Below are 14343 nucleotides of genomic sequence, written 5' to 3' on the forward strand. Positions count from 1 at the left end.
TTACTTCCCTTACATGAAGTCTGTAAATGGTTATTTTGTTTTCAGGAAGTTTTATCATGTAAAAATCAAAAATATAAAACTGCAGAGAAAAATTTTTTTAAGTCAATAATCAACAGAACATAATGGAATCTGTTTACTAACAATAATGCTGAGACGGTTATTTTTAAAGCAGAAGACACTCAAGCCTGCAACCAAAAGTTAGTCTAATGATGTACTGTCGATTCCTCTAAATGATTAATGATGCGATGTGCTATGCTGCGTTGACTGATGTTAATGCAGTCGGGGTGATGTTGCCCTAATACACTTGATCAGTATAACGTTTCTGAATTAAACACTTTCCTTCACCACTGGGCTGATCTGTAGTAACTCTGCATTTTAACAAATGAGTGAGCTCTAATGGACTGAGTTGAAAAGGTCAGCTATCAGCCCAAGCACGGATGACTTCCACTAAGACTTACACAGTTCCTAAAGTTCTTCTAATTTAAGTATTTTTTACTGTTTAAAAATGTTGTATTTTGTCTTATGCAACTTGCATTGCTTTAAAAGTATATTTAAATAAATTTGCAAACAAATTTCATACTTGAAATCATTTTGGAGAACATACTGCTTAAAGGATCTCTTCAAAAAAGTCCTTTGAAAGTGAAGGATTATTTTATGAAGAACTAACAACATACATATCCCTAATTTTCATCTTTAAAAAATTGAGATTTTTCACACACCAGATTTGCTTAAGGCAAGACACCCCTTCTATGTAGGTTAGGAGACAGTAAGAAACGATCTAAGATCAAGGCCAGGTCACGTGACTCTCTGTCTCACTTCTCTCATATGTAAATTGCATCTAATGTATAAGGTGGTTATGAGAGTAAACTGAAATAACACGTGAAACCACTGGACCCAGAGCAATGGTTCTCAAACTTTAGAGTGCATCCGAATCACTGGAGACGACCCAATCCTGGAGTTTCTGATTCAGCAAGTCTGGGGCCAGGCCAGAGATTCTGTTTCTAAGAAGTCCCCAGGTGATGCTGATCCTGCTGGTCTGGGACCACACTTCAAGAACTACTCATTCTAGACACACCTGGACACTGAGCTTCAGTGAAACTCTGTTTCTCTACCTCTAAAACTAAAAATAAAACTACCCCATTGTTGTGGAGTTTAGGAATTTTGGAAGTAATGTACAGTGTCTGCTGAACACAGTGCCTGATTCATGACAGACATCTAGCAGTAGCAATGGCAGTTGTTGTTACCATCACCACTACTGCTACTATTTCCACTAAGTAATGGAATGCGCAGTGCATTAGCATCACAAAATTTAATTGCATTAAACTGCACTATAATTTAAAGTTCCTTGTATTTTACACTAATTCCTTTTCTGATAAAAGTACAGAAGTTAATTATAAACTAGTTGACAAATCTCTACAATAACTTTTTTGTAGCAGTTAAGAGAATGGCTCTAGAGCACAACTGTTTGTGTTCAAATTCCCGTTCTGTCTTATATTACCTATGTGTCCATGGCCCCCAGTTTCCTTATTTATAAAATAAAAACAATAATAGTACTTACTTCATGAGGTTGTGAGAACTGAATGAGTTAACGTAAGTAAAACTCTGAATAGCGCCGGGCATAAAATAAATATTTAACAAATGTAGCTATCATTATAATTATTATCCCAATACATTATAAGCAACATTATAAGTTACTATATATATTAAAGCATTAAATAGATTCAATTTTAGTTGAAGGTAAAATTCAAATAACAGGGTATTTTTTAAATTATTAGTGTGAATTATAGACTATCTCATCTTCTATTAGGTTGAGCCATGAGAACTGCTGATACGCAACTACTTTTGACCTATAAAAACAGCACTTTCATATGGTTGAAGCTGTTAGCTTTCCCGCAATCTCTCTGATCATTCCTTTGAGCATGTGGATAGTTCCACCCTAGAGTGCTCCAAGGTCTGGTCCTCAGCCCTCTTCTCACTCAGATATTCCAGAAGGTTCATACACTATTATGATGGTTTTAAGCAGGGACTGAAAATCCAGGTTTATCCAGCCCATAGATACATTTCGTTGGCCTACGTAATTTTTTTTACCCTGAAAATTTAACACACACTTACTTAAACTCCCACCCCCCACTCCCCAACAAATCTTGATTTCTGGCTTCTCTTGAAAAACTGGACAATCTGGCAACACTGGACAAGCACTACCAAAAGCCTACAACTGTCTGGAACTAAGTAGCAGCTACCCCTTCAAACAGGGCATGAGCTCTCCAAATTGCTAGTCTTCACTCAGCTTTACTCTTCACTCATTTACTTAATCTGCCTAGCCTTTAGACATTCAAATTTTCAACTTCTAGTTCCACCTACCAGCAATACATTAATAAGCACAAATCTCCATCTTCAACCCAGACTCAGACCCAACTGCCATCATCATCTATATCTGTGTCCCACAAACATAAGAGGACCCTCACCACTTCTGTTCTCCTGAACTCTCTATTTCAGATGTTGACGACATCCAAACAGTAAGCCAAGAATGTCACCTTTACCACTTTCATTCTCTCACCTCCTATTTCCAAGCAATCACCAGTTCCTATAGATTTACCTCTTAAAAATCTCAAGTCTCTTTCCTCTTCTCCTTCCCCATTACCACTGCTTTAATCCATTCAGGGCCTTATCAACAATCATAGTTATTCATCTAAAGTGCACGTCTTACTCTATCTCCACTCTGCTTAAAATTCTGCTTCACTGGCTCCTCACCGACCTCAGGATAAAAATGTGACCTTTTTATATTAGATGTAGCCCTCTGCCTACCTCTGCCTAGCTCCCCACCACTGTTCCAATTGTAGCAAACATTTGTAGTTCTCTGAACATATTCGATAGTGTCATATTTCCATACCTTTGCACATGCTACATCCCTCAGCCTGGTAAACTTCTGTTCAATCTTCAGAACTCCATCAGATAGAGGAAGTAAGAAGGGAGAGGCGGAAGATAGAGTCTAGTGACAAGGAACTTTCAATTTTTACATCATATAAATCTCAACTTGAATTTTTTAGAACTAGTATAATTTTTAATTTTGATTATTATAAAAAGAATTATTTGGGGGGGGGCGGCTGGCCCCGTGGCCGAGTAGTTAAGTTCGCAAGCTCTGCATCGCCGGCCCAAGGTTTCACAGGTTTGGATCCTGGGCGCGACATGGCACCACTCATCAGGCCATGCTGAGGCAGCGTCCCACATGCCACAGCTGGAAGGACCCACAACTGAAAATGTACAACTATGTACCAGGGGGCTTTGGGGAGAAAAAGGAGAAATAAAATCTTAAAAAAAAAAAAATTATTATTTGGTAACAAGAAAAATTCTGCTCTTTAGTGAAGCACTCAGTGATTGCCTCTTTTGCCTCTCCATTATTTCAGGGCCCTATACGTATTCTACTACTACAGCATATTTCACATTACATGACGATTACTTCTTCACAAGCTCCTTGACATCATGGCTCATTTACCAGTATAGCCTCAGTTCCGAGCACAGGGAGTTACACATACTACATACACAATAAATGCCTGAACTCAATGTCCAATCTAATACCAAAACTGCTTTCCACCCAATGTCGTCAAGAATCTATAGGCAAACAATTTTGGCTGACTGACAGGAAAAGGGATCATTTTTTGCCCTTGTTCAAAAGCTAAGAGCTTATATACAATATTCATTCAGTTTTCTTTTTAATCTCTGAAAAAGGATAGAATGAAGTTTTAGTTTTCAAACCTTTTTAAAGCTCTAACATGTTAAATTGTAATTTCAATTATTGCCTAAAGAAAAAAAAACTATAGAGTATTTCTTTTTCAAAACTAAAGTTAATTTAAACTGACTTTCTTTTGAGAATTTTATGGCATCTCTTTAAAACAGGAGATATTCTAAAATATCAAGTTATCAGAAATGGGAATCATTGTAATGACAAATCATCTATTGCCTCAGGGAAGCTTGTTCTCTTCCTGGCACCAATCCCTTTGATTATAAACAAATGATGTTCGGGATACAAGACATGTAGGACAGCTAGAGATTGAAACCATAGTGGGAATGAAGGTGAGGGTAACAACCTACCTACATTAATTTCCATACACTTGACCAGTTTTCTTGTTACTATGGATGAACTGTCCGTGCTCCTAGCTAAAGGCAATGCTCCAGCTGTGTATTAGGTCCCACCGTTTTTGTCTTCTCAAAGGACACTGATCTCACAATTCTCTCCTTTCTCTCTTGCATTATTAATTTTTCCCTCTTTACTGAATCATTGACAACAGCATAAAAACATGCTATTATTTCTCTTATCTTAAAAAAAAACTCTCTTGTTCTCATTCTCCTCTCCTGCTACTACTGCATATCTCACCTTCCATTTATAGCAGAACTTGAACACACTGTCTATACTCCTATCTTAAAGTTGCTCTTTTCAAGGTTACCGATAGACTCCTAATTGTTAAATTCTGTGATCATTTCTCAGCGCTTAACTTACTTGCTCTCTCAAGATCATTTGACACAGTTGTTGATGCCTCTCTCCTCCTAGAGACACCCTCTCTTAGCTTCTTGGGTACCACATTCACCTCCTTTTTGGTTGCTTCTCTCAATCTCTTTTGCTACTTCTGTCTCATCTCTGTGCCCCCTAAATAAATGTTGGAGTGCTCCACGGCTCATTACTTGGACCTCTTTTCTTTTCTCTCTACATTTACTCCCAAATTCTCGTGGTTTTGAACCATCTATATGCCAATGACTCCGAAATTTATTTCTTCGGCCTCAACTTTGCTCCTGAACGCCACACTTCAACTGACTACTTGACATCTCCATTTGGATGTCTGGTAAGCATCTAGAACTTGTTTATAAGCACGTCCAAGGCTAAGCTCCTGATGCCCCCCCCACACACACACTCGTTCCTCCTGCAGTCTTCCCCACCTCAGTTAATGGCAACGCCATTCTTGTTGCTCAAGCCAAGAATGTGGATATCAACCCAGACTCCTGTCTTTTTCTCACATGCTACAGTTCCACCTTCAAAATATAATATCATACAACAGACTACTACTTAGCAATACAAAAAGAACAAACTACCAACACATGCAACAACATGGCTGAATATTAAAAACATTATGCTGAGCTACAATAAAGCCAGACAAAAGAGAGCACATACTGTATGATTCCATTTATGTGAAACTCTCCAAAGGAAAAATCTAATCTATAGTGATAGAAAGTAGATCACTTGTTGCCCAGGGGCAGGGGATAGGAGTGGGGACTGACAGAAAGAATAAAAGAATCTTCTGGGTGACAGAAATGTTCTATATCTTGATTGTGACAGCACTTATATGAGTAAATAAATTTGTCAATACTGTCTGAGCTTTATAATGTACGCATTTTATGTTAATTGTACCTCAGTAAAGTTGATTAAACACACATACACAATTTGACCGCTTCACTTCTCACTGCCTCCTGCCCCCACTGCTACCATGTGGGAGCCACCATCATCTCTCTTCTGGATTACAATAGCCTCCTAACTAGATTCCCTGCTTCTGTTCCTGCCTCCTGCATTTTATTCTCAACACAGAGGCCAGAGTAATCCTGTTTAAAAAATCACATCATGTTGCTCCTCTGCTCAAAACCCTCTATTGGCTTCTTATCTCAGTAAAATTCAATGTCCTTACTGTGGCATATAAGGCCTCACCTGACTGGGCTCGCTGTTACCTCTTAGATCTCATCTCCCACTACCCTTCTCTATGGTTATCTGCACTCCAACCAGAGCTGGCCTCCTTGCTCTTCTTCAAATACGGCAGGTACACTCTTTGGCACTTACTGTTACCCCTGCCTGGAATGATGTATTCTCCACCACCCAACAAAGCCACACTGCTTGTTCCCTCACTTCCTTCAGATCTTTCACCCGAGGGATAATGTCAATGAGTCTTTTCCTGGCTGCTGGAAAATTTCAACACCCTCCCCACATACATACTTACATACAATACATACACAACCTCACTTCCATTTCATTTTCTCCTTTCCTGCTTTATTTTCTTCTCCCCAGGACTTAGCACTCTCTTATTTACTTAATATTTTACTAATTTATCTTGTTTATTGGCTTCCTCCTCTACCAGAACGAATGACCCAAGAGGGCAAGGAATTTTATCTGTTATGTTCACTACTGTATCCCAGAACTTAACATCTAAAATAGATGTTGAATAAATGAATGTCTCTGAATAAATTTTAGCTTTCCCTATAACAGTTGACAGCGGTAGAATTTGTTTTATAGATGCATTAATTGATTCTTCATTTCCTTTCAAAAATTCTGGTTTATTAAATAAAAACTTCAAAACATTTAAACATTTGCTAATATACATCAGCCAAACTTACTTCCAACTCTAATCAAGAATATAAGATCTATCAGACATTAAGAATTTTTTATCAAATTTTCAGAGACTTTCTTATGAGAAAGGACATATAAATGTGAAATAACTTTCACTATTGCCAAGAACATACGGAGTCTTATCAAGTTCTTTACAAAAGCCAAATAATCTCATGTTGCCTGAGATTTCCATAATTATTACAGTAGAAAATAAACTAATCAATCTGATAGTCTCAGAACTAAGACTTCTTTTAAAAGAATACATATAATTCTTATTTATACTTGTCATTTAAATCATTCGTTAAAGGAATTCTTCTTTTATAAGCAAGCCACATAAATATGGGATTGATAAAGGAGAGACTCAGTTTAATATAAATAACTTAAAAGTAAATCGGAAGGTAGAAGAGTCTTTGCTCTAGAGGTCTGAGTCTCCTCTCCTTTAAACAGGCAAACAATATAGCTTCTAGAAGTGCAAAGAAGGTGTCTCCTTAGTAACTGCAGAGGAGAGAATTTTATACTGCAGCCTTCACCTGCATCCAGCAGCTATTACTTGAAATGAATTCAACTTCATTCCAGTAAAGAGTTCCAGCATGTGGGCATAATCTGCTTTAGTTCATAGTAGCATTATATACTTAACCTGAAAATAAAGGCCTTGGGCTTTCATAAGATTTAAAATGTTTTATGAAGTGGAAAATTTCAGGAGAGATTCATTAGTTAAGCAGCTGTGAATAAAGAATATGACCAAACAGAGTAAATATTTTAAAGATCCTTTTTCCTAAAAGCATTAGAGATATCACTATTGAGTATGTTGGTTTGTCTTTATTGTATATAAGCTGCATCTTCATTTCTATGTGCCAATTTCTTAAACAAGACAATAAAGAAAAATAACTGTAATACACTATCCCAGCAAGGAAGGACAAGAGCTGTCTGAACATCTCATATAACATATCTGGTCACTGTTAGACTTGCTAACCAAAATATTTTTAAGCTGTAAATTTATGTAATAGTTATTTCTCTTGGTATCCCTAGCATCCATCATAGTGCACTGTCACTTGTAGTTCAGAGAAAGTGCTATCATCTCCAAATCTTCTCATTTCTCAGTTTCTTGGACTGCTTTAAACATAAAATATAGGTTACTCGGGATAGGCAAAATAACACAAACATTAGTAACAAAGCTAAGAGACACTACTACGAGATGAGAGGTACATTAGGACAGGATCATTAAAATCGACCTTTATTTGCTGGTTTAGAGTTTTCAAAGCAAGATGAAATGAGAATGATCAGACAGTACCTTACCCTTTCTACCGGTGAACCATAGCATGCAATGCTGAAACATAGCAGTGGCAGATGGCATTGGTGTTATTAACTACAGAAAGGATAACAGCAGAGAAATGACGGCTGGCAGACAAGACACAGAAATGCAGGTGAAATGAATGCAAACTTGTAGTTCTTGAAGCAAAGCAAAACCTTTAAGCCAAAGGTTGCCACTAACTTCAATTTAATTTACATTTGAGTTTTTCATGGACAAACACTGCAAGCTTCACAATCAGTCTTTAGACTCTTCATGCAGAAGCAGAACCACACTCCTCAATAAAGAAGATCAGCAACCTTCTGTAAACACAAGCCAGCAGCAGCAGCAGCCCATTACTCTCTCCCTTCACTGATTTTTATCCTTTAAATTTTTAATCTCCAATTGCAGGTAGATCCACAGTCGTTTCAAATAGATCCGTATCCACTGCAGATACAAATCCCTGCCTAACCTGCAGTACCACTTCATCCAGAACGTTCCTGTGCACTCGTTCATGCAGGATCAGCTGCAAAACCATTCAAGTCATCCAGCAAACAACCCAAAAGAGAAGGAGAGAAGCATTTGGGACTATGAAGAGAAAGAATCTCGTATTTCAGCTCACCCTGGAAATGGAAGGTTTTCTGATCAACAGTTATTGTGAAGGTGCTGTCGTCCTCATCGTCTATACCAATCACAGCTCCCTGTGAAACAAAGAGCAAAATCCCAATAAGGCAAACAATGACATCAGCAATATTCACTACTGCTACAGCCCTGGAATGCTCAATGCACGACGACACTGGAAGCAGGCCAGACACAGAAAAGGGGAATCTGTGTTGCTTAAAGAGGAAGAACTAAGGGAGAGGGGACAGCAGGGCATTGTAGTACCTGACATGGGTACTTTCTAACCTAGCAAAGGGGCATGGATGTAACGCGAAGGGGAAGGGAAAAACATTGAAGCAGACTCTAGAAGCTGTGTTTAAGAGCCAGCCACTGACACTTTCTGAGCTTTAGACTGCTCTCTAAAATGAGAGTCAGAAATCCACCTCACCAAGTCGTTGTGAGGCTCAAAGAAAGCAGGTGCTCTTCATCAGGCCGCTTCTGTGATTACGCTGATAAGTGGGAAAATGCCAGGTGACACTTGCTTCAAGGTGCTCCCATAACCATCAGTACATGTTTCTGATACTGCACTTTCCACATTATACTGTTACCTGTTTATATGTCTGCCTCCTACTGAACCGCTATGAGAGCTTGGAAGTCAAGGACTACTTTATTTATTTGGACACATGGAACTCAAGCACACCCTCAGTATATGTTTTCTAAATAAAAGCATGAACAACTCTCCAAAAGGAGGCAGGGGAGCTGCGTTTATAAGTTGTTTGTTTCAGGAGGGTGAATAGGGTGGGTTTTATTTTATTTTATTTTTAAAGATTTTATTTTTCCTTTTTCTCCCCAAAGCCCCCCGGTACACAGTTGTGTATTTTTAGTTGTGGGTCTTTCTAGTTGTGGCATGTGGGACGCCGCCTCAGCATGTCCTGACCAGCAGTGCCATGTCCGCGCCCAGGATTCGAACTGGCGAAACCCTGGGCCACTGAAGCGGAGTGCGTGAACTAAACCACTCAGCCACGGGGCCAGCCCCTAGGGTGGCTTTTAAATCTTTATTTTTCTCTATTTGACTATATGCAGCCTATTAAGAAAGCAGGAATTAAAGGATGAGACAGGAAGCTATGCAAAACAGGGAGTCTACTGGTCAGTGCCCTTAAGAAATAAATGTCTTAAGTATTCCAGAGAGAAAAGCTAGGGGACGTGGGATAGGTCAAATGCCCCAGGTTGGTGACAAAAGAAGCAGTGTGCCACACACAAAACCAGAGACCTTGAAAATGGGGGCTGAAAAGACTCAAAGGGCAAAAATATCTAATCCCATGAAAAAAAGACTACTAGGGAGACAACTCCTATCCCAAGAGAAATAGGTAATAGAGCCAAATATTTATTTATTCCTTCCCAGAGGCTGGCTGGATGAACCCAACTCTATCCAAATTTTACCTACTGGAATTATCTTAGTTATTCCTCAGTTTCAGAAAGCACAGGGATTTTCATTCCCATTTTCAGATAAGGAAACTGGCTCCTGAAAGTATAATGACTTACCCAAGGCCACACAAAGAGTTAACGGCAGAACCAGAACCACTGGCATGATACCTATCTATCCCATGATACCAAATATAGACACACCTCAATGGGTATGCATGTGTGGGAGCAGCTCATTCTAGTTAACTTTGTGGTTAACTGAGTTAACCTCCCAACTTATGACGTATCAAATATTTGCTGAGTCATAACTAAATACAAAAATATGCACTAGATACAGCTCTGGAACATACAACCATAGTCCCTCTCCTCAGGGCACTTACATTCCAGTGGAGGAGAAAAAACTTGCAAAGAGGAAAGTATAATACAAGGCAGAGTGATCTCTACATGGATGAACTTGGAAAAGATTATGCTAAATGAAAGAAGCTAGTCACAAAGGACCACATGTTGAATGATTTCATTTAGATGAAAAGTTCAAAACAGGCAAATTCATAGAGACCAAGAGCAGACTAGTGGTTGCCTAGGGCTGGAGGGGTTGGGGCAAAATGGGGAGTGGCTGCTAATGGGTAGGGGTTTCTTTATGGGGTGATGAAAACATTCTAAAATTGATTGTGGTTATGGTTGCACAACTCTGTGAATATATTAAAAACATTGAATTGTATACTTTAAACGGATGAATTGTATGGTATGCGAATTACATCTCAACAAAGCTGTTATAACTCACCCCAATCCCAAATGCCTGTTCTTTCTTTTCGGCCCTTTAATGTAAGTTCACCAGTTATCTAGTAAACTCAGATAGAAACTTCTAGGTTGTATACGTGTTTTCCCTCATTCATTACCCAAAGTTGTGCTCATTCCACCTCTGAACTATAATCTCAGTCAACTCTTCCCCATCCTATGAATTGCCTAATTCAGGCTCTTATCACTTCTTGCTTGACAAGGCAATCTGTCTGTCTTCAGCCTGTCCACCTTTTAGTCCACAATCCTTGTTGTTGCCAGAGTAATATTTCCAAAGCACAGACTCTTACGAGACACCCAGATGTTTAAAATCTTTCTTGGCTATCCATGAACTATTAGATAAAGTCAACATTTCTTCATAATGCCATTCAAGACTGTTAAAAATCTGGCCCAACCAACCTTTCCACTGTCATCATCCAGCCCGTTCCTCCTCACCTCACAGAGACCCAATATGTAGCTAGCCTCAACACTTCCTCCACACACTGAAAAAAAAACACCAAGCAATTTCACTTTTTGTGCCTGTGTGTAGGAGAGGAAGATTGGCCCTGAGCTAACATCCACTGCCAATCTTCCTCTTTTTTACTTGAGGAAGATTAGCCCCGAGCTAACATCTGTGCCAGTCTTCCTCTATTTTGTATGTGGGACACCAACACAGTATGGTTTGACAAACGATGTATAGGTCCACACCCTGGATCCAAACCTGTGAACCCCTAGCTGCTGAAGCAGAGTGTGCAAACTTAACTACTACGCCACCAGGCCAGCCCCCAATTTCACTTTTTTGTGTCATTCCTTAAGCTCAATTCCCTACCATTTGTTAAACATAAGCAAAACCCTACATCTCCCTCTAGCTACCACCTCCTCTCTCATTGCTTTTACAGAGGAGCTTTTGGAAATTGGCCATGCCTTAACCTTTCATCCACTCCTGCAATCTAGCTTCCTTCTCTACCACTGCACCAAACTGCACTCTCACAGGTCTCCCATGACCACTTCACTAGTCTCTAGTTTTGTCATATGGCACCACTCTGAAGCATTGTTGCTGCTGCTGACCACTTTTTTCTTGAAACTCTCTCCTTCAATAGCTCTTAATTACTACGTGTGCTTCAGAAACATTTCTAGCTAAGTACCTTTGACACCCTATATGGCATAAAGCATTCTTTTCTTGTCCATTACACTTTCCTCCTCCTCTATCTAAAGGCTTCTTTGAAGACTCTGGAACCCTACTTGAATCTCCCACTCCAATCAGGTCTTACCATTACCTGGAGCATTGTTCAATATACAGATGCACAATTCATCTGACACTCTGGCCTCTCAGTTTCTTGATCTGTTCAACTCAAATAAACTTCACTGCCATTCTTCAGTTACTCATTCCCCATGGCAATACCCTAAACCTGCACTATCCAATATGAGATCCATTATCCACATGTGGGTATTTAAATTTTAATAATTCATTAAAATTAAGTAAAATTAAAAAATAAGTTCCTCAGTCAGACTACTCATATTTCAAATGCTCAACAGCCACATGAAGCTAGCAGCTATGAACTAAGCAGTGCAGTTACAGAATATTTTTATCATTGCAGAAAGTTCTAGTAAACAGCATTGCCCTAGGCCTTGTCATCACAGAGAACCAAACCACAATATGTTAATACTGCCAGTTCCTGAACATTTTCAATGAGCCAGGCACTATGATAAGCATTTTACATATACTGTATCATTTGAAACCAACTTTATATTGAAAGGTAACATATAAGCAATAACTGTACACGCTCAGTGACGAGAAGCTCTCCTTATAACCTTTCCTAATGATTGGCCCTGCCTCCCATCCCTAAGGTAAACACTATCCTTAGTTCTAACATTACAAATTAGTTTTGTCTGTCTTTGAACTTTATATAAATGGACTCACACAATATATTTTCTTTTATATGGCTTCTTACACCCAAGATAATGTTTAGATAATTCATCCAGGTTGTTGCATGTACCAGTAGTTTGTTCATTTTTATTGCTATATATAGTATTTTTCTGTGTGGATATCCACAATTTATTTATCAGATCCATTGTAGGTGGACACTTATGTCATTTCCAGTTTTAGGGTATTAGATCATGCTGCTATGACACTCTTATTCAGATCTTTTGTTATACATATATGCTTGTACTTCTATTAGATACAAATCTAGGAGTGAATTTTCTAGGTCATAGGGTATGTATATGCCACATAGACACTGTAAAACAGTTCTCAAAGGTGGTTGTGCCAATTACACGCCAACCAGTGGTGTACAGAAGTTTAAACTGCTCCACATCTTCATTAACATTTCTTACTTCAGTCATTCTGCCAAGTAGTGGTATCTTAGAATGGTTTTAATTTCCATTTCCCTGATAACTAGAGAGGTTAATATTTGTTGGCCATTTGAATATCCTCTTGTGAAATAATTCAAGTTTCTTGTCCATTGATAAAACTGAACTTTCATTTTCTAATTATTTGTAGGAACTTTTTATATATCCTGGATATGAACCCTTCACTGTTTATGAATGAGGCAAATATCTTCGCCCATCCTGATGACTGCCTTTGTATTCTCATAAGGTTGTCTTTTCATGAAGAGTTCTTAACTTTAACGTAGTATAATGTATTGATTTTACGCTTTATTGCACTTTCTGTGTCTTCTTTAAGAAGTCTTTTCCAATCCCAAAGCCATGAAAACATTCTCCTATATTACCTTCTAGAAACCTTTACATTTAGATATCAGGTGGAGTAAGTCCTCCAACTTTTTTTCTTGGCCTTTATAAATTATAGATCAGCATCAACATAGTCGTAGCCAATTTTCTTGAAAGTGGGAGGTGAGAGCAAGTCACCATATCTCCTGGGGTCTGTTTGTTGGCTGAGAAGGCAGGAATCACAAGTGGGTATTCTTGGCCATTTATAAATTTTAGAGTCAGCTGAACAAGTTATACACACACACACACAGGTTACTGACTGGACTGACTGGGAGCAAACTGGGATTGCCATTTATTTAGGTCTTTTTAATTTCAATAATGTTGATAGTTTTCTGAATAGACATCTTGCTCAACTTGTATTAATATTTCTTCTTAAGTAGCTAATGTTTTTGATGCTATGGTAAACATTCTCTATTTTAAACATTCATTTTCTAATTACCAGATGCTGGTATATTGAAACACAATTTATTTTCATATTATGACCTTGTATCCAGTAATCTTGCTAAATTCACTTATCAGTTCTAATAGTGTATCTGTAGATTCTTTTGGATTTTTCTGTATGTTCAATTAAGTTGCTGTGAACAATAACAGTTTTATTTCTTCTACTGCAATCCTTATAATTTATATTTCTTTTCTTGCTTTATTCATTGGCTAGGACTGCCTGGTTTAAGACTGCCACTAGAGTGGCGGAAAATGTTAAATGTAAGTGGTGATGGGGGCACCCTTGTCTTGTTATTAGTCTCTCTCTCATTGTCCACTGTAGCTATTTGAAACCTCCTCTACTTTCCTTGAATGCCTGACAACAACCTAAGCAGCCACTGCGTAGGAATTCTAAACCTGCTATGCCCTCTCACCTGAAGACTCATCTGCTTCTATACCCATTCTTGCTTCCTTTCCACCATCATAATGGAAAAGGGGCTCCATCCCCTATCACCTTTCCTCAGGTCTCTTACTCTACCGATTTTCAACTTCTCTCTCTCTCTCTACTGGCTCTTTCCTAATTGCATTTACACATGCCCAAGTCTTTACTCTCTTTAACAACAATCATTTCCAATTACACATCCTCATCTAGCAACTGGCCCAACTCTCTCATTCCCTTCCAGTAAAGATTATTATTCAGATTTGTCCAAGCCTCCTGCCTAAAATCTATTTTAACCTCCCTTCCCTTGCA

At 38.6% G+C, this 14343-nt stretch overlaps 1 protein-coding gene across 6 annotated transcripts in view; it reads right to left on the reverse strand.

Moving 5' to 3' along the window:
* The window catches only part of OSBPL9 (oxysterol binding protein like 9), a 161162-nt gene that overhangs the window by 104185 nt on the left and 42634 nt on the right, over positions 1 to 14343 (reverse strand). For 4 of the 6 annotated variants that reach the window (XM_014833089.3, XM_014833088.3, XM_014833086.3 and 1 more), the window contains exon 3: positions 8272 to 8350. The exons of the other annotated variants lie outside the window; for them this stretch is intronic. In XM_014833089.3, the coding sequence (XP_014688575.2) occupies positions 8272 to 8350 (79 nt within the window). The remainder of the gene's footprint in view (positions 1 to 8271; positions 8351 to 14343) is intronic. 6 annotated transcript variants of the gene reach the window in all.

Source organism: Equus asinus, chromosome 5, assembly GCF_041296235.1.
Source record: "Equus asinus isolate D_3611 breed Donkey chromosome 5, EquAss-T2T_v2, whole genome shotgun sequence".
Lineage (NCBI taxonomy): Eukaryota > Metazoa > Chordata > Mammalia > Perissodactyla > Equidae > Equus > Equus asinus.